The sequence below is a fragment of the Thalassophryne amazonica genome, chromosome 13 (assembly GCF_902500255.1).
Source record: "Thalassophryne amazonica chromosome 13, fThaAma1.1, whole genome shotgun sequence".
Lineage (NCBI taxonomy): Eukaryota > Metazoa > Chordata > Actinopteri > Batrachoidiformes > Batrachoididae > Thalassophryne > Thalassophryne amazonica.
Window position 1 is genome coordinate 73,056,142 of NC_047115.1, and position 20,549 is coordinate 73,076,690.

The 20,549-nt window shown below is 40.5% G+C and overlaps 1 protein-coding gene across 2 annotated transcripts in view; it reads right to left on the minus strand.

Annotated features, from left to right (window-relative positions):
* eif3s10 (eukaryotic translation initiation factor 3, subunit 10 (theta)) overlaps window positions 1–20,549 on the minus strand; it is a 54,739-nt gene that overhangs the window by 21,153 nt on the left and 13,037 nt on the right. The window contains exons 14-20 of one of the 2 annotated variants that reach the window (XM_034184307.1): window positions 18,050–18,163; window positions 17,833–17,955; window positions 17,590–17,743; window positions 13,907–14,085; window positions 9,108–9,190; window positions 8,311–9,014; window positions 6,650–6,770 (exon numbers count right to left, since the gene is read on the minus strand). In XM_034184307.1, the coding sequence (XP_034040198.1) occupies window positions 6,650–6,770; window positions 8,311–9,014; window positions 9,108–9,190; window positions 13,907–14,085; window positions 17,590–17,743; window positions 17,833–17,955; window positions 18,050–18,163 (1,478 nt within the window). Of the gene's footprint in view, window positions 1–6,649; window positions 6,771–8,310; window positions 9,015–9,107; window positions 9,194–13,906; window positions 14,086–17,589; window positions 17,744–17,832; window positions 17,956–18,049; window positions 18,164–20,549 lie in introns of both variants that reach the window. The other variant, XM_034184306.1, reaches the window with a different exon arrangement.

Sequence of the window (20,549 nt, forward strand, 5' to 3'; positions counted from 1 at the left end):
ATACCCGAAAGGAACCGGTTGTCAATACCCATCACTACTGCTGAGTCGAATCCGCTCGGAATTTATAACTTCAAAGCGAATCACCATTTAAATCAAATGACACCTCTTTCCAAACGTAATACAAACAATAAACTGCAACTGATCAAAATGTTTTTTTTTTTCTCCCTCACAAAATGAGAGTCCTGCGCTGATGTGCAGCAGCCCAAGACTGTATGGCTACAGACCTGCAGACTCCAGCAACCATCTGAGTTCAGCTCAGATGTATGGAAAGACATTCATGCCATTATTGTCTGAAAGGAAATGCTTTTGAGAAAAACTACAGATTTTGTTTATTTCTATTTATGTCAAGAGATCAAGGATCCACCATCAATCAATCAAATTTTATTTATAGAGCCCTTTTACAACACACAAGGTGCACAAAGTGCTTTCCATTAAAATCAAACAAGGAAAAGACAGTGTATATAAACAGTTAACATTCAAAAAATAAAGTGGAAAAAAAAATACACCATCACTGCTTAATAAGTATCAAAAGCCAGTCTGAACAAACAAGTTTTGAGTCAAGCTTTAAAAAGATTAAAGTCTGTCATGGTTCTCATGTCAGGGGGAAGTTTGTTCCAGAGTCTAGGCCCAGCAACAGAAAAAGCTCGATCACCCCAGTGCTTATACCTGGTTCTTGGGACTTCCAGTAAAAGCTGGTCTGTAGACCTTAAGGCACTGGTTGTGTTACGAATACACAACAGTTCGGAAAGGTAAGAAGGGACAAGACCATTAAGAGCTTTAAAGACAAAGAGCAAAATTTTCAAATCAATTCTAAAAGAAACAGGGAGCCAGTGAAGAGAATAAAAAACTGGAGTGATATGTTGGCGACGGGAAGTGTTTGTTAAAAAACGTGCAGCTGCATTTTGAACCAATTGAAGCCGTTAGAGACAACTGGGAAATCCCAACATAAAGTGCATTGCAATAATCGATCCTTGAGCTGATAAAAGCGTGAATATGGTTATAATAATGGTTTTCTCCAGGTCTGCACGGTTTAAAAAGGTTTAACCTTTGCCAAGAGACGCAACTGATAAAAACTGGTCCTGACCACACTATCAATCTGCTTATCAAATCTGATGCCACTGTCAAAGGTGACCCCGAGGTTTTTCACAGTGGCTTTCAGTTTAGCAGGCAGGTGGTTAAAATTAGTGGCGCAATCGCCAATTAAAATACATTCTGTCTTCTCATTTAAATGGAGAAAATTTTGACCTAGCCACAACTTTATGTCTGCAATACAGTTGATGAGGGCTTGAAGAGCACCTGCTGTGTTCGAGATCACAGGCAAATAAATCTGTAGATCGTCTGCATAACAGTGAAAAGTAAGATTGTGCCTGGCTATAATAGATCCCAGTGGCAACATGTACAATGAAAATAATAAAGGGCCAAGAATCGAGCCTTGAGGCACACCGCAGAACAAAGGCGCAATGGAGGAAGTCACCGATCATTACAGAAAATGTTCGGTTGGCTAGGTACGATTTAAACCATTTCAGTGCTGTACCACGAATACCAACACACTGGTCAAGTCGTGATAAAAGAATAGAATGGTCGACCGTATAGAATGCCGCTGTCAAATCCAACATTACTAAAATAACAGGGCACTTGGCATCAAAGGACAGAGCAATGTCATTGTGTACTTTTAAAAGTGCAGACTCAGTGCCGTGTCTTGATCTGAAGCCAGACTGAAACTTCTCAAAAACAGACTTACTTTCTAAAAACAATTGCAGCTGTGTAAAAACAATTTTCTCAAGGACCTTTGAGATAAAAGGCAGATTAGAAACAGGTCTAAAATTGGACAGAACATTTTTATCCAGATTTGGCTTTTTAAGAAGTAGTCTCACTATTGCATGTTTAAAAGAGTTCGGGACACACCCTGAGCTAAGACAAGTGCTCATTAAAACCAAGAGGGATGACCCAACAGTAGTGAGCACCTCTTTCAACAATCTAGTTGGAAAAACATCCAGAGGGCAGTTTGTAGGTCTCATTTTATTAACAATATCAGTGAGGGACGTAAGGGAGATCAGCTCAAAGTGGTCAAACACGGCGGAATGCAAAGCCATCTCAGGCTGGCTTTGACTAATGGTGCAGCTGCTCAGCACTCTTACACAGTTCAACTTATCAACAAAAAAAGTGCAGAAAGTCCTCAAAAGTGGACATGGTGGCATCAGCCAGAGGAGAGATGTGCGGGTTCACAACCGAGTTAATTATGTTAAACAAAACACGAGGGCAGTGTCCACTTGTAAAAATAATTTTAGAGAGAAATTCAGATTTAGCCTCTTTCACAGCCCTCTGGTACTGGGCGAGGCTATCTCTCAGTATCTCCAGTGATACGTGCAATCTGTCTTTTTTCCAACGACGCTCAGCCTGTCTGTGGCGCTGACTTAGGGCTCGGGTTGTGTCATTTAGCCAAGGATCAGCCTTAGTCCTGGTGGATCTGTGCTGAAGATGAGCAATGATGTCCAGAATCCTAGTGCACACAGCATAGAAGGATGACAGAAGACTCTCTGGGCATTCAGGATAAGTATCTCCATTAGAAGCAGAAAAGTTAAAATCCACAAAAGCAGCAGGAAACTCTCCAACTGTAGAAGAGGTAATAATGCACCGACAGGAACCCCGGACAGGAAGCTTGCTTGCAGGTGGAGGTGCAAGAACATTAAAAATAATAGGGAAATGATCTGAGATGGGGATTTCAGAAATTTCAACCAGTGACACAGAGAGCCCTTGGGAAATAATTAAATCCAAACGATGTCCATCTCTATGTGAACGTTTATCCACAGACTGAGTTAAGTCAAATGACTCCAAAAGATGTATAAAATCAACAGCCAGCTTGTCAGATGGACAGCAAACATGGATATTAAAATCTCCAGAAATAAGGAGTTGATCATATTTAGGGGCCACCTCAGCCAAGAACTCAGAAAACTCTTGAATGAAGTCTTTATTAAATTTAGGTGTGGTAGACAACAGCACATAGGATAGGGCAGTCAAGCTCCACTGTGAATACTTCAAAACAGGAACAGTAATTCACATGCACAGATTTACATGTAAATTTGTCCCTAAAGACTGCAGCAACTCCGCCTCCTCTTCCACTAGCTCTCAGTGCGCTGAGGAAAGAGCAGCGAGGGGGAAGGAGTTCAGTGAACATGCTGACGTCACCGGGTTTAATCCACGTTTCCGTCAACAAAAGGAAATCCAACTCGCGTGTAGTGAAGCAGTCGTTTAAGATAAAAGTTTTGTTAGCAACAGACCTTGCGTTGATAAGAGCAAAATGCAGCGGTGTGTAGTTTGTTTTCTTGGAACTACTAACAACAGAGTGGAGATTCCAACATGGAGCTCCATCTGCAGATGCTGACGCGCTGCGGGCGGCTGGGACAGTAGCCGGCATATGGGACAGCTGATCGAAGCCAGCTAACCTCTGAGGAACACCACACGGTGAAATCAGCAAACTCCGGGGGAATCCGAAAAGGGTCGCAATGACTATGCGCCAGGTAGGCTCTCAATCGAACAAGCCGACCACTTTGTTTCCCCCGCTTTCTGTGGCGGCTTCAACGGAACAGGGGGCCGTGTAGACGCCACAGGTCATGGGGCACAGACACCAGAAGAAGTGGAGGAGTCTGTGATTGTCCTCTAAAATCATAGATTGTCGACTTTATCACAGAATCGTGAATATTCAGTAGTGTCTGGCGGTCATACATCAGCAGTGATGAGATATTCTTCACAAACAGCGATAGTATCAGCGATATAAGCAAAACACAGAGGTGGACAACAAGCCATATCCAGTGGTGCCATCTTGATCCATGCAGAGTTTATGTCCAGAGATCAAGGATCCAGTGACCAATTTCATATTTATTTACTTTAAGACAATAAAATGTTGTTGACATAGAAAACCTGTAAAGCCTACTTTTAGTACACAGAAAATTCACAGGAGGTATCCATAAGGGAATAGATAAGGAATCAGCTCGATAATGGTATTGATAGATAAAATCTTATCAATACCCATCCCTACATACATACATACATACATCCCAACATGACAGTATATGGTGCTTCAGCTAAATCATTAAGGGAGCAACAAGTCCATGGTAAAAATCAGTGGTGGGCACAATTAACCAAAAAGTTAGCTTCGATAACAGTTAATCCGGGAACTGAAAAGTTAGCTTTTATAAAGCTAAGCCAATAAACCCCTAAAAAATTAGCAGAAGTTACAGATAAAAGCTAAACCGATAACTTTCAGTATTGACTTCAGTACACTAGCAGCTACTGACACAACAACAAGAAAGCATTTCTATGTGAGATCAGCCTTCTCTCAGCAAAAGAGACCAGAGCGAAAGGAAGTGAAGAGCAAAAGGAAGAAAGAGAGGAAAATATACCATTTCTCTTCACACTATACAGACTTGCCAGCATATCACCCAAGTCATTCACAGGCAGACAGTTTTGACTTACGGTTAAAATTTTAAACAAACTAATTACGGACAAGTTATTTAAATTAACGTCACGTATGTTGTTTTATAAAGTAAAAATATCAGCTATATGTTTTAGTTTTAAAGTAATGCACTAATTTTTGAAGGTTTTAGCGTTTAGACACATGTCGCAGTGCATTACGGGTAAATTAGTTTCCTGACATGAGTGTTTGGCTGCACACACAACTTCCTGAAACGTGTGGTGGGTTTTACAAATAAATCTGTATTTGTAAATGTGTCATTTTTTCCATTTGTAAAGAAAAAGGCAATTTGAAAACTGAAAATTCTGTTTGTTACATGGATTCATCACTTTTACCGAATGTTCATACTGCCATGAACACTGCCATCTACTGGCCAGTAGATGGTAGTGTTCATGGCACATGCCCATGCCAGACATTGGCTAAAAGCGCTGTAGTTCTCTCGCTTTGCTTCATATGCAGTGTCAGCAGAGTGAGCAGCCAGTCTGTGCTGCTGCCAAGTTTACCAGCAGTGCATATTTTAAAAGTACATTCATACAGTGCTTTGCTTTAAATACACACAAGTCCATTTTCTTCACATAGATCATCAACAATGCGCATTATTCTCGCTGTTGTGGCGCAGACATAGCATTAACAGCCAGTGCATGCACTTTGCAGCCATGTAGCCAGAGGAGCAAGGGTGGGAACCTCCCCCCCCAATCCCCTTACAGTAAAAGTTCACTTTTGAAAACATTTTAAAGAGGGTTTTTTGGGGGAACATAATACTAATACCAGGAATAATAAAAATAACCAGCATTACATAACTTTGAAAAATATTTTTCAAAGTAGTAGAATACTGGTCATAGTCAATATTGTGGGTCTTTGACTTACTATTTGTAATGTTTAAAAATAAATGAATGCAGTATGAACTATATTGACACTGAAATCAAGTTTAGTTTTGACTGATTTATTGTTAACATAAAAAATTTTAAAATGAAATTCTTGTGATGGGCAATGTGTTTTTATTTCTTCCTATCCAGCTGGTAATTGTAAAAAGCATGTACACATCTGACACGGGTCGAATTAGTACGTGCATGTGCTGGTTTGTGCACGTATTATTCGAGCGGTGCACGTACATTTACACTTCACTCACACTGGGCAAGTAACTTTATCCAAGTTTTACCAACTATAAGCACCAGTAGAATGAACCAATAAAGGAATAAATTTCCAGTGTGTTGTCTTCGTCTTCCCTGCGTTTTATGACTCACACACGGAGCGAGTTGCTGTGCTCTATTTGTTGTGGAAAGCAGACGAACGTCACCAGCGGTGCCATCCCTGGGTTCACAACATCCTCATGAGACGTTCCCAATTCGGGGAGTTTCATTATTTGCTGCAGGAGCTGCAGCAAATAACTGGAGCTGCAGGAGTTTGAGGACCTCCTGTCCCGTTCGCATGCGCACATGTAAACAAAAAAAAACAAAAAAAAAAAAAAACTGGCTACTGCTGCGGTTCCTCGCTCTCTCCCCCCTCAAACTCTGTCATCATTGTGTTATAAACCAGTCACCATTTGTTTTGTTATACATCTGTGTACTTAATAAAATTATCTTCACGGACGATTAGTTTGCATGTGCACGTAAAAAAAAAACAAAAAACAAAAACTGGCTGCTGCTGCGGTTCCTCGTTCTCTCTCCCCTCAAACTGTCATAATTGTGTTATAAACCAGTCACCATTTGTTTTATTATACATCTGTGTAGTTAATAAATAAAATAAAATCTTCACTGACGATTCGTTCGCACACGTGAAGAAAAAAAAAAAAAAAAAAAAACTGTCTGCCGCTGCTCTCCCCTCAAACTCTCCCCAGAGAGGAAGAGTTTGACACATCAGAGGAGGAGTTTTAAGGTTGATATAAGACTGACTTTTGGTTGTGCAAGTAACTTTTTTTTTGGTACAAGTAATTTTTTTGTTACTAGCACCAGTGCAAGTAGGTTAAAAAATGTATTTCGACCCCTGTGACAACAGAAAATATACCAATGTTCAACCAATAACATACATAATAAGTATTGGAGTCACTCATTATTCACAGCAGGTGTCCACAGACTGACCGCGTATTGTTGACTCCGACATTTTTACCCAGAAACATCCCTGCAGTGGCAACACTTAAATCACCCATGAGCATGAATGACTGGAGGGCAATGGTCTCACCTGTATGGACGTCGGTCTCTGTATCTTTCATCTCCTTCACCTTCACCTCCGTCATCATTAGAACCACTACGAGGAGGCCCCCAGCTTTCCTCCCGGGCTTTTTCCCGCTCACGCCAGCCACCTGCAGGTAAAATGGATGCATGTCACCTTGTGAGACACATTAACATGCTAAACATATTTGTACATATACAGTGCATCTGGAAAGTATTCACAGCACTTCACTTTTTACACATTTTGTTATGTTACAGCCTTAATCCAAAATGGAGTAGATTCATTTTTTCCCCCTGGAATTCACACCAAAATGTTCAGTCTTTGTCTCATCAGACCAGAGAATTTTGTTTCTTGTGGTCTGAGAGTCCTTCAGGTGCCTTTTGGCAAACTCAAGGTGAGCTGCTATTTGCCTTTTACTATGGAATGGCTTCCATCTGGCCACTAGGGATGCCATAAATTATTATTTTGATAATCAACTAGTCACCAATTATTTTTGTGATTAGTCAGCTAATCGGATCATATGTAAATTGTGGCTTAATGTACCAGCATGCAGCTGCTTTTATATAACCACCATTAGCTTCAAGCATGAAGTGTTTAAGGTATGTGCTGACTAAAAAATAAAGACAATCGAAACCGTGATCGCCAACCATGGACAGGGGTCTCATCTCAGTCACCAACATGTTCAAGATTGTTTCAGTCAAGATATTTGCTTGTTGAGGTGTGCATGTTGTCAGCTTCATAACGTCATCCACTGAAGAGGAAAATATTTTTTAGCACTGTAACGTAGCGTTATCACATTTCCTATTCAAATATGACATCACCGTTATAATGTTAGCAAAAACATAACGTGTGCTAAGGCTAATGAAATCATCGTTAATGTTAAACATTTACAGCTATCAACGTAAGTAAGTAGTTCATTATAGACGTTAAATGTTAGCATCTAACTAGCCAATTAGATTACAGAGACAACTGTCCCTCTTCGTCAGAATCAACCACAACATGCTTCCTTCTCAGATGCTCCTGCATCACTGTTGTACTGCCGTGGAAGGCAGTACAACATTGCACGTTTTTCTCTTTAATTTGGCTAAAAAAAAGTGCTCCTTGGGACCTTCAAAGCACCAGAAATGTGTTTGTACCCTTCCCCAGATTTATGCCTTGGGACAATCCTCTCTAGGTCTACAGACAATTCCTTTAACTTCATGCTTGGTTTGTGCTCTGACATGCGCTGTCAACTGTGGGACCTTTATATGTAGACAGGTGTATGCATTTCCAAACTATGTCCAATCAACTGAATTTACCCGAGGTGGGCTCAAATTAAGCTGTAGAAACATCTCAAGGATGATCAGTGGAAACAGGATTAACCTGAGCTCAATTTTGAGCTTCATGGCAAAGGCTGTGAATTCTTATGTACATGTGATTTCTTAGGTTTTTGTTGTTTTTAATAAAATGGCAAAAATCAAAAAAAAAAAAAAGAAATAACTTTTTTCTCATTGTCATTATGGGGTATTGTGTATAGAATTTTGAGGAAAAAAATGAAATTCATCCCTTGTGGAATAGGGCTGTAACATAAAATGTGGAAAAAGTGAAATTCTGTGAATACTTTCTGGATGCAGTGTACACCTATTGGACACAGAGCTACAGCATGCACTTGTCATAATTCAATTGCATACCAGGTCTTCCAAGAGGCTTCCATGGTTTGGAGTCATCACCGCCACGTCGTGGTCCATCATCTCCTCTTCTGGGACCCCAATCACTATCAGTGCCACGTCTCGGACCTCGGGAATCATCCATACTCCTGCGAGAACCTCTGTCTTCATCAAATCCCCGTCTTGGACCACGGTCATCATCAAAACCTCTACGTGAAGGATAGTCGTCGTCCATCCCTCGGCGAGGAGGCCAGTCGTCGTCCATCCCTCGGCGAGGAGGCCGGTCGTCATCTAACCCTCGACGCGGGGGACGGTCGTCATCTAACCCTCGACGCGGGGGACGGTCGTCATCCAACCCTCGACGCGGGGGACGGTCGTCATCCAACCCTCGACGCGGGGGACGGTCATCATCCAACCCTCGACGCGGGGGACGGTCGTCATCCAACCCTCGACGAGGGGGACGGTCATCATCGATCGCTCTGCGTGGAGTACGGTCATCTTCTAACCCTCTGCGCGGAGGACGGTCATCATCCATCCTTCTGCGTGGTGGATAGTCTTCATCCATTCCTCTGCGTGGAGTATGCTCCTCATCATCACCACGTCGCAGTACTCTGTCATCATCAAAGCCCCGACGAAGTCCTCTGTCATCTCCACCCCTGCGGGGACCATTTCCACGTCTGAAAGGAGTCAATTCCTTGTCATCTTCACGACCTTCTTGTCTCCAGTCCCTACACAACCAACACAGACATCATTAGTGACCCCTCAAAGCTGAATGGATTGACAATAAAGGCATGGTTTGGTATTGATGTACTGGAACATACTTGTCAGGCACAGGACGTCGCCAATCTGATTCACCCCCATCAGTGCGCCGCCTCCATCCTCCCTCATCCTTGTCGCCCCATTCCTGCAACATCAAAACACTGAAAATAAATTTGAGAAAGACACTGTGCCATTACATGATAGGCTGACTGAGCCACCTTGTTCTTTCAAAATCACTGATAAAATGAGGTTCCGCACAAAATTCTACCTGAGGAGAAGGTGGGCCGATGTAAACACATTTTATAGGTGTGACTGCTAAAAGACAAAAAAGCAGGAAAATAAGGTGGACCTACCATGACGCGGCAGACCCCCCCCGAGACACACACACTTTGACATGATTTAAATACATTTAATAAAATATAGTGCAAGCAGTGCAAAAACAGTGCACACTGAATTGATGCCATCATCATATCTTATCAGACCAGACTGAAAGCCAAGATTTGCCAAAAATGTGGCATTTTTTTAGGTCGTTATCAGTGACATGTATGCTTAGGAAGCAGTGTTCTATTATGTGGTCCAGGTCTTGTTGGGGTTCTTCACAATTACAGCTACTATCCATCTGCAGGCCTCACTTCACCATATTTATTGGCTATGCTCAAAACTTTGAGCAGACAGAGACCTTTCCCAATTTTGCTTTGTCAAGTATTTGCTCGTAGCCTGCTAGTGGACATCCAGCTGATGTTAAGCTGCTTTCTCACATTGGTAGCAGAAAAACGATAACAGGAGAATTAAACTTAACTGTCACAAAGCTAGCCATTGTCCCGGAACACTTCCTGATTTCTTGCATAAGTCTTTCAAAATTAAGATCACATCTATATTATAATAGCCAAGTGGCTTCTGTATGTGTGCGTATGATTTCGATCACGCAAAAAACAGGGAGAGCTGACATTTGCCATTTGGTATGCTTATGTATTTTGGGTCAAGGATGAACACTGCAAAAACGGAATGTTGATTAGGGTTGCAAAGGGTTGGAAATTTTCTGGTAAATTTCTGGAAATTTTCCAGTAAATTTCCATAGGAAGTTAAGATGGGGAATTTTGGAAATATTCCAAATTGGAACCTTTCCATGGGAATTATGAGAATTAAATTGGAATTGAGGGTAATTTAATGGAAAGGTACTACATCAAAGCAAAAATAATTGTTTTGTAATAAGCAGACGTCCATCCAAAATAATATGATTAAACAGATTTATTTGTAAATTTAGTAAAGTTGGACAATTAATACTTTCATTGAAGAGTAAACACAAAGTTGAGTTGAGTTAAATATTACTCAAAAAGTATACTTTAGATGGCAGCATCAAGAGTGAGCCATCTGCATAGAGTGCACGAGCAAAACACTCATATGTATGTCTCTTGCTGGTTTCATTCATATGGTCAAAGAATCCTCAAGGAATTAAAGTAATTAAAGGATTTTTGGATGTCATTTTTCAAAACAAGGCTGCTTTATGCAGATACGTTTTCATTAGACTGTGATGATAAATGGCAAATGGACAGCATTTATATCGCGCTTTTCCATGTGCATCAGACGCTCAAACGCTTTACAAATAATGTCTCACATTCACCCCGATGTCAGGGTGCTGCCATGCAAGGCTCTCACTACACACCAGGAGCAATAGGGGATTAAAGACCTTGCCCAAGGGCCCTTAGTGATTTTCCAGTCAGGCTGGGATGTGAACTGAGGATCTTCTGGTCTCAAGCCCAACACCTTAACCACTAGACCATCACCTTCTCCAATGAATGATGATGAATTGGACTGAAATGAACAGGTCAGGCTTTATATTTACTCCGCTTGTGACTGAAACACACTGTTTGCATGAGGACTGCAGGTTCCAGCAAATTAATGGACAGTATTAACGAACATATTTCGACTTATGAGTAAATTAGAAGAAGTGTGTGTCAATAATCGCATAACTTACCTACTTATGTCCCGCATGTGTGGGACGTATGAGTCATATGCTGCCATCCGTTAAATTTTTAGCATGTCCAAAACTTTTTAAGGTGCTCGATGTATTATGACATGAACATGCTTCAGAGTTTTTCAATGTGCTCTTAACTTATACAAAACTTACCCATAACATATTAGACATACGCCAGCATATGCCAGCATTTTTTTAATGTGGTCGGCATACACTGGCTAAATCGGAAAGGTGTGACAGGGTCTTAAAGTCAGTGATGTATCACAGAAACTCCTGCTGCTGTACGCATCTGCAGACATTCATGAAATGCTCTGACAATTTGGTGGTCCCATTAAAGCTCAGCGCAATCTGGTGTCAAAGTTGAAAGTCCGTTCATGAGGTTAAAACTCACTAAATCCTGTTACACATTAGACATCTGCACCTCATGATCCTTCTGAAGTTTCGGGGTTTAAGCATGAGGCGTCAGAAAAGTTCAAATTTCTTAATGTGATTTGAGTGATGTTTGTCAGACGGCAGCAGCAAGCCTGTTATGTTGCGTTTGTAGCAAGATCTCTAACTGACGTCCCGCGGGCCACATTAGGTCTGGCCTCCTTTTGTGTGGACATGCTTTACCAAGGTGTCAACAGATACAGTAAACTCTGAAGGAAAAAAAAAATGGGTACACATACATCTTGAGTGACTTCGTGAAAACAAAAACTGGAATTTTACATTTGCTTCCTTTTCCATTTTCACAGTTCACATTAAAAGGTTTATACCTGATTTCATGAATTTTATTGCAGCCCCCATGTGAAAGTGACCTCCCCCCAAAAATCAAAATTTACAAGCCTGCTATTAATTTTCATTAAGAGGAAAAAAGAAGAATGCTATTAATTTTTAATCAATTCAAATTTTAAGCCAAGAGCTGAAATAAGAGGCCTATTTGTCTGGAAAATTTGCTGGTGAACCAACAATCTGGCATGGCCTCAAGTGATGCAAATTGACCCAGTTGAAGCATTTTGCATGATCTCAAAGACAGGACCCAGATATGCAACTGCCATCGCTAGACAGACAGCTGAATATAACTATGGTAAGTTTAATAGCTGTTGCTAGAAAATATATAAATAAAATACAGTAAGACTCACATATAATTGATTCAGGTGGAGCAACGAATTTTGTCTGTAATAATCGAAATCCACTATATGTATAAAATGGACAAAATCTGTTTTTTATATATATATGTAATGGATTAGTTACAGTCAGGAGGCGCCAAACGATCTATGGGGAATCCCCAGCACCAATTAGGCTTACGTATTTCCTTGATTAAAAGTCTGACTTTGAATTGGGGCCTGACTCATTTAATGACTGGGACAAAACTTTGTCTTAAAAAAAAAAAAAAAGAACGCCTGCCTTAAATAAGCACCAGGGCATTGGTTGTTGGTCATATTTGTGGATTTTTCTGCCAAACGTATTTGATCCATAATCGAAGTGCAATCGGCAGGCACACTGCAAAAACTATTAAATTATGACTGGAGAGGAAGACAAATCACAGCCCTTGCACTCTGTCATTTAACACATGCACGTCAGGCTCCAGAGAGGGTTCACAGACACGCAGAGGGCTCCGAGCTAAAGCGGTTGTCTTTCGGCTGTCACACCCAGGGATGTGTGTGAAACCTTACACCATATTACAGTGCAGGCAGGAAATAGCATTTTATTTATAATCGGCAGCTGTGAATAAAGGCCTGCCTCATTTAGGTGCCGGGTCTGAACATGGTTTGAAAAAATAAACGCCTGGGCTTTTAATCAAGGAAATACGGTACCCACTTTTCTCGAGTCGGCGGGTGTCAGTGCTTAAGTTCATTTCATCCTCCTGTTGCGACTACACACACCCAGACTGCTCTGTCCAGTACATGTGATTGGTTTTAATGGGACTACATTATGATCGGATGGGACATTTTGTCCAATGTTAGCGGAAATCCAGTACATACAAAATTCAGTATATACGATGTTTATAACATGGAAAACCATACAAAACATTGGGACTTTTGCTTTTGTCCAGTGAGTACAAATATCCAGTTTATACGATGAAGGTTTAGGCGAGTTTTACAGTATTTAAGCTAAAATAAAAGAAAAAGTCTGAGACTCAACCACACACACACACACACACACACACACACACACACACACACACACACACACACACACACACACACACACACACACACACACACCTCAAAAAAATCCAAAGGAACACTTTAATCAGAGCATAGGATCAAGTCAACTCAACTTCTGGGATATTGATGTGGTCAGTTAAGTGGCAGGGAGGGTAGTTAATCCGTTTCAGCTGTTGATGTTAATGAAATTAACAGCAGGTTGCACAGGTAGTCCAACTGCTCCAGGATGGCACATCAATACATGCCATTGTCAGAAGGTTTGCTGTGTATCCCAGCAAAATGTCAAGAGCATGGAGGAGATTCCAGGAGACAGGCAATTACTCTAGGAGAGCTGGACAAAACCGTAGAAGGTCCTTAGCAGGACTAATATCTGCTCCTTTGTGCAAGGAGGAACAGGATGAGCACTGGCCCAACGTCAGGCCTATGCACAAGCATGTGGGGGCCATACTAACTATACTGAGTACCATTTTGAGTTGCTGCAATGAAATTTTGGCAATAGACAAGCCTGTGATATTTTTCACTTTGATTTTCAGGGTGTCTTTGAATTCAGCCCTCTGTAGGTTGACAATTTCCATTTCCATCAAACGTTAAGACATTCTTTTATTCCTAACGGTATCCAATCCATATCAGGAAAGATATACAGTAAGATTCTTTTTGCCCAATGAGATCTGATGTGTTTTCAAACTGTTCCTTTAATTTATAATTCCAATACACCTCATCATAAGTTAACATGTACCTTGGATTTCTCTTCTGGGACTCTTCTCTCCTCCTCACGACGACGTTCTCGCTCCTCAATTTCCTGCTGACGAGCACGCTGTTTCCGTTCTTGTTCCTCTAGTTTCCGGAGGCGCTCCTGATACTCTCTTTCCTCCTCCTCTCGCTGTTCTTGCTCCAGGCGTTCACGCTCCTCACGCTCTATTATACAAAATAATATGAAAATGACTTCAGTTTTAACTGTATTTATGACCAAAGGGAAAGACAAAAAAAATATCCTTCCAATAACAAAAGTATAAAGAGTGCTTCGGTTCACTATTTTTTCCTCTCACTTTAGTTTTTAAATTGATCTTTTTAAACATTTATACAACCTCAAAACACAAACATCTCAACATATGCAAAGAACATTTCAAAAAGAGAATACAAGGGGGCGGGTACACTCATCTGGGAGTGTCCAGCTGTCTATCCTTTCCTTCAGCTTTCAACAATTCGGAGTTCATCCATTAAAATAATTTGTCTTTTCCTTAATCTTTGTAACTGTTTTGGATTCCGAAAATTCAATTTCTCCCACTTTCCTTCAAGCTGTATTTCTCCTATCAGGTGATGTGCCCATTTTAACATGATGTAAGGGTCCACCTCACCACATTTCCTTGTGATTGCATTCTTACTTGCAATCAATATATTTTAGCCAGATACTCACCCTTTGCTCACAACTCATTAAAATTAAAGATTAAATATCATACAACTCATACAACCACAAATCAGAAAATGCTGTCTTATCGAAAATGCTAATTAATTTTTCAAAATGCAGTGATTCTTACATTTACTTGGACTTTTATTTTATGGCAGAAGGTACGAACACAAGATACTTCATGTTTTACGTGAACAACTGCATTTCATTTGCCAAAATATATATACATTTCTGGTGTAAACCCTGATACAGTGCATCCAGAAAATATTAACAGCACTTCACTTTTTCACACTGTTGTTACAGAAGAAATAAATCACATGAAACACATGAAAGGAACAAATCTGGGGAAGGGTACAGAAACATTTTTGCTGCTCTGAAGGTCCCAGTGACCACAGTGAGCTTCATCATCCATAAACAGAAGAAGATTTGATCCACCAGGACTCTTCCTGGAGCTGGCCATCCAAACTCAGCAATCAGGTCAGAAGGGCCTTAGTCAGGGAGGTGGCCAAGAACCTGATGGTCACTCTGTCAGAGCTCCATCATTCCTATGTGGAGAGAGGAGAACCTTCCAGAAGAATAACCATCTCTGCAGTAATCCACCAATCAGGCCTGTATGGTAGAGTGGCCAGAAGGAAGCCACTCCTTTGTAAAAGGCACATGGCAACCCACCTGGAGTTTGCCAAAAGGCACTTGAAGGACTCTCAGACCATGAGAAACAAAATTCTCTGGTCTGATGAGACAAAGATTGAACTCTTTTGCATGAATGCTAGGTATCATGTTTGGAGGAACCAGGCACCATCCCTACAATGAAGCATGGTGGTGGTAGCAGCATCATGCTGTGGGGATGTTTTTCAGCACAGGAGGCTCAGAGACTAGTCAGGACTGAGGGAAAGAGGAACGCAGCAATGTACAGAGCCATCCTGGATGAAAACCTGCTCCAGAGCGCTCTTGACCTCAGACTGGGGTCACGGTTCATCTTTCAGCAGGACAGTGACTCTAAGCAAACAGCCAAGATATCAAAGGAGTGGCTTCGGGACAATTCTGTGAATGTCCTTGAGTGGCCCAGCCAGAGCCCAGACCTGAATCCGACTGAACATCTCTGGAGAGATCTGAAAATGACCAATGCACCAATGCTCCCCATCCAACCTGGTGGAGCTTGGGAGGTGCTGCAAAGAGGAATGGGCAAAGATAGGTGCACCAAGCTTGTGGAATTTCCTGAAAACTTTCATCACTCTTAACTAGGGATGGGTATTGATAAGATTTTATCGATATCGATGCCATTATCGATTCTGCTTATTGATCCAATTCCTTATCGATTCCCTTATCGATACCTCTTGTGAATTTTGTACTAAAAGTAGACTTTACAGGTTTTCTATGTATTTCATTGAGAGTAAATAAATATGAAATTGGTCACTGTATCCTTGATCTCTGGACATAAATAAAAATACACAAAACGGTGTTTCGCTTTGAAGTTATTAATTTCGACTGGACTCTATCATTCTAACTTGACTCAGCAGAGAGCCGCGTGAACAGAACGGAGGACGATTCTCGTTTCTTTCTCGCAACAAGACAGGAGTCCCAGTTAGTAACTTTAATCTGCACAAAAGTGACTCACGATTGACACATTCAGGGATGAAAGTGGTGGAAAAACAAAAAAGCTGAAACCCAAAATTACTCCCCAATACCACCTGCATGAAAATGTTCAAATTCTAGATGCTCTGAAATGCAATCTGGGACTATGCCAGACACTGCAGTGAGTGCAGCATCCATTTAGGTGAGAAAAAAAAACAACTTTCCTTATTCAAATTGATTCCAGTAGTATTCTGCTCTTACTAGGATGCAGCAGTTTTCTAGCTTGGCAGATAGTTCTGGAGGAAATCACTGAAGAAATTAACATATTGAAAATATGGTTTGACCGAAACAAACTGTCATTAAACTTAAATAAGATAGGGAGGAAATGGAGGTGTAAGAGTCACTAGGTGTTCACAGAAAACACTTATTTATTTCTGTATGTATGTATGTATTTATTTATTTATTTATTTATGTTCATTGTTAGTTGGTTTTATATTTTCTGTTGTGTTTCTATTCAGGTTATTTTTGTCTTGCTCTAAAATTGTATATAATAACTAATCATTAGATTATTAATATATAAACAAAAATAAATTTAAAAATATTACAATTTGTAATACATTTGACTCTAACGACAACAAACGCTTGACAGCTGCAACTGCTTAATGCTAACTTTAACATTGAAAATGCCATAGATATGCTAACATGATAGCATCGGTCCCGTTTTTAAATTATAAAATACATCTATCAACTGTTTCAGAAGACCATAACAGGTCGGTTTAACAAAAAAAAGGTAAATAATATTCACCGCCATATGCTCTTTAGGGTTTTAAGCGGGGGAAAATTAAGATAAGCGAAAGAAAAAATGAATCAAAGCAAAGATCGAAGCACTGCTTCGATCTGTGAATCACTGCTTCGATTGGTTCAAGGTTCAAAACAAAGCCGCGCTGCAGAAAAGTTGATTACAGACCCGCTGCAGGGTCTGTAATCAATGTAGAGAAATTATAATTTTCCTGACAAACACCCCCAAAAACAACGGTCACTCTGAAGGATCAATAAGGGAATTAAGTAAAAAGGTTATTGATGTCGGTGGATCGGACCATTTCTTAACGATACCCGAAAGGAATCGGTTCTCGATACCCATCCCTACTCTTAACACAAAGCACCAGAGCCTGACTCTGCTGCTGTCACCATCTCCCCATCCCCCTTTTAAACTGGAGCCAAGATGAAAAATCACATCACACAGTTTCGCTCCTACGCAGCCATGAAGACAAATATGTAATAAATGCTCATATCTTAACGGTGCAATACACAGTAAAGTTGTACAGTGTGTGTTGAAATCATAATTATTATAGCGAAATTGTAACGGTTCTTAAACTAAATGCTTCCTCTTCTCTATCAGTAGGTTGTCTCGCAGGTTACTGTGCCGTCTGCCAGTAAATTACCTTTTTTCAGCTGCTCCTCATGGATACGCTGTGCCTCTTCCTCTTTCTGCCGGTAGTAGGCATTACGCCTGTCTTCTCTGCGCTGTCTTTTCCTTTCTTCCAGGCGCTTTTTCCTTTCTTCCACCAAACGCTCCTGGAAGGCTTTCAGTTTTTCCTTCAGGGACAGAAATGCAAATTTAAAATCAGAACAAAACAGGACAACTAAAGCTGGTGGAAAGATCCAAAAGAATTATATTTTCTCACCTCATAAATAAAGCTACGAGCTGCAGTTATTTTAGACAAGAAATTTTCTTTGTCCTCGATCATCCTAGACATTCTCTTCTTATGCTCCAGAGCCTTCTCCCGTTCAACTTTCATGTTACTGATCTACAAAGAACAGGAAAAAAATTCTTAACACTTTTGAACACTCATCTTATAAGACAATTTCACTGATACACCACAAGGAGAATGCCTTTCATACCCTCTCCTCCTCCTGGAGCTCCCAGAGTTCCATGTCTTTGATCCGCTGCTCCTCAAAAGCCTTTTTACTCAGAGGAATTTCATCAAGACGTTTTGCTCTCTCAAAGTAGTCAATCTGCAAGGAAATAATTGTTGTACAGGTCACACCAAAAATTACACGTGACATCAAAAGAAGTAAAACTTTCATATAAACCCACTTATGGCTCCAGTTTTGGTGATACTTCTTTTTTTATTTAACTGGACCTCTGCCAGAAAATTAACTAATTTAAAATTATTTTACAGAGTGGGATATTGACACTGCAGAGTAATTAATCACACTGATTAATTTTGATTCTCAAGTTGCACAAACTACAAAAATCAAACTTGTGTCTACATGCTGCCGATTTCAGTAACGTTATGAATGACATTTAATTCAAACAGAACCCCCTGCCGCCAACTCTGGTCACCTGCTGTGAAGACTACCCAGGACAACTTTCTGAGTAGGAGGGTAATGGTCCACAGTAGAAAGCTGAGCTTCAGAACAGAGCAGAGCAGAGCAGTGTGATCAATCCCAGTACCTTTCTGACATCATGAAGGATTAAGGGCAAATTACATAATTACCCATGCACTAATGTTACGTTAAGTAAAGAAAATAAAGAGAAATACTCTGACTACCTGTCACTCACAGCACATCTCTGCCATTACACATACAAATAAAGACTCATTGGCTATCCATTACCTACGACATTAAATTCAAGTCATTAATGCTTGCAAACAAAGTGACAACTGGATCTAAACCCACCTACTTAAATGCTCTCATAAAGGCTTATGCTACACCTTGGCCACTGTGCTCCTGCAAGCACCAACACTACCATCCCTACACACAAACCAATTCCGCTGATTCTCCTTTGTGGTCCCCAATGGTGGAACAAGCTACCAAATGCCATCAGAGCAGAGGTGTTCCACTCTACTTTCAAGAAGCTCTTGAAAACCCAACTTTTCAAAGAATACTGTACCTCCCTAGCATGTCCAACCTGCATATCTCATGGACTTTTGTTTCACTACATTTCAATGCCTTCTCAAATTTCCCTCTTTGGTTTCAACTTATATTGCTGCAGCATCACTCTATGGTTTGTATGCGTGTATAAACGATGGTATTCATCACTACGGTGAAATCTCTTAATTGAATAATTGGGTATTCTTGTAAAAACACATTTTGCATACTAACCTCAAGAGCTGAGATAATGAACAGCTGCCCACCGGTTACCACAAATTTTTACACAATTTTTTTTCATAATATTTCTGCCTTCATGTGAAAATGAATTTAATGCATATGTGTGCAACAGGCATACATTAATGACAGAGTGATCAGACGAATTTCATGGCGGAAAAGAAGAAAAAAAGATGCCCACAACTCAAAAATATGTGCATATGTGGTGGTGTGTCTGACTTTTCTCATGTTGATTGATGGGGTCAAGACTACCTACTGAAATTAAAACAAACCATGAGCATGGCAAAAGAAAAACAATTAAGCACCGATGAACATTGAAAAAATGTAGGATAGACTGGTCTAAACACTTCAAAAACTGCTGATCGATTGGTATTTTCATGCTTGCATCGCTTGGATCTACAGAGAATGACTTGGAAAGAAATTAAACATTCCATAAACAGCAGCTCTCTGGAAGAAAATTCCTTCTTTCACAGAGTTCAGAGAAGAATGACCTGTGTTTCAAGAAGGGCACGTGTAACCCAAATAACCACTTGTTACAGCAAAGGTATGCAGATGGACATCTCTGAACACACGTCAAACCTAGAAGTAGAAAGCCGCCAGCAGCAGAAGACCCCAGAGTGTCACCCTGTCAGCTAAGAACAGGAAACTGCAGCTACAACATGCAAGGGCTCACCAAAACAGGACAAAGAAAGATTGGAAAAATGTTGGACTGATTAGTCTCAGTTTCCCTTGTGACATTCAGATGGTGAGGTCAGAATTTCACTAACAATATGTCAATGTCTTGTATCAACAATTCAGGCTGCTGGTGGTGGTGCAATGGTGTGGCAATTGGTATTATTAGGGATGCACCGATACCACTTCTGTCCAGACCGAGTACAATTACGTGAACATAATTTGAGTACTCGTCGATACAGAGTACAAATACGAATACTTAATGATACCATTAGTTTTATGATGACTTTGAAAACATGTTTTACTCATCAGTTGTTCCTTACTTTTTGACTGTAACTGCTGCCAATATCATTAGCTTTGTTTTTATTCACAAACATTTCACTTAAATCATGTAGCATCACTTTTGGACTACAATCTCTGCCGCCAAAACGCTGATCTGAGTTCTGACGGAGGAACTGGCGTAAAGTGCCTAAGTCACGGAGGAACTTTTTTTTTCCCCACCCACACGGGGAGTTAAAGTATTTTCAGATGCTGTGTTCCAAACTCAGGAGGCTTTATGCGGATTATTCTTCAGGATCATATAATGATGAATTCCACAAACAGGTAAGAGTTCTTTGGT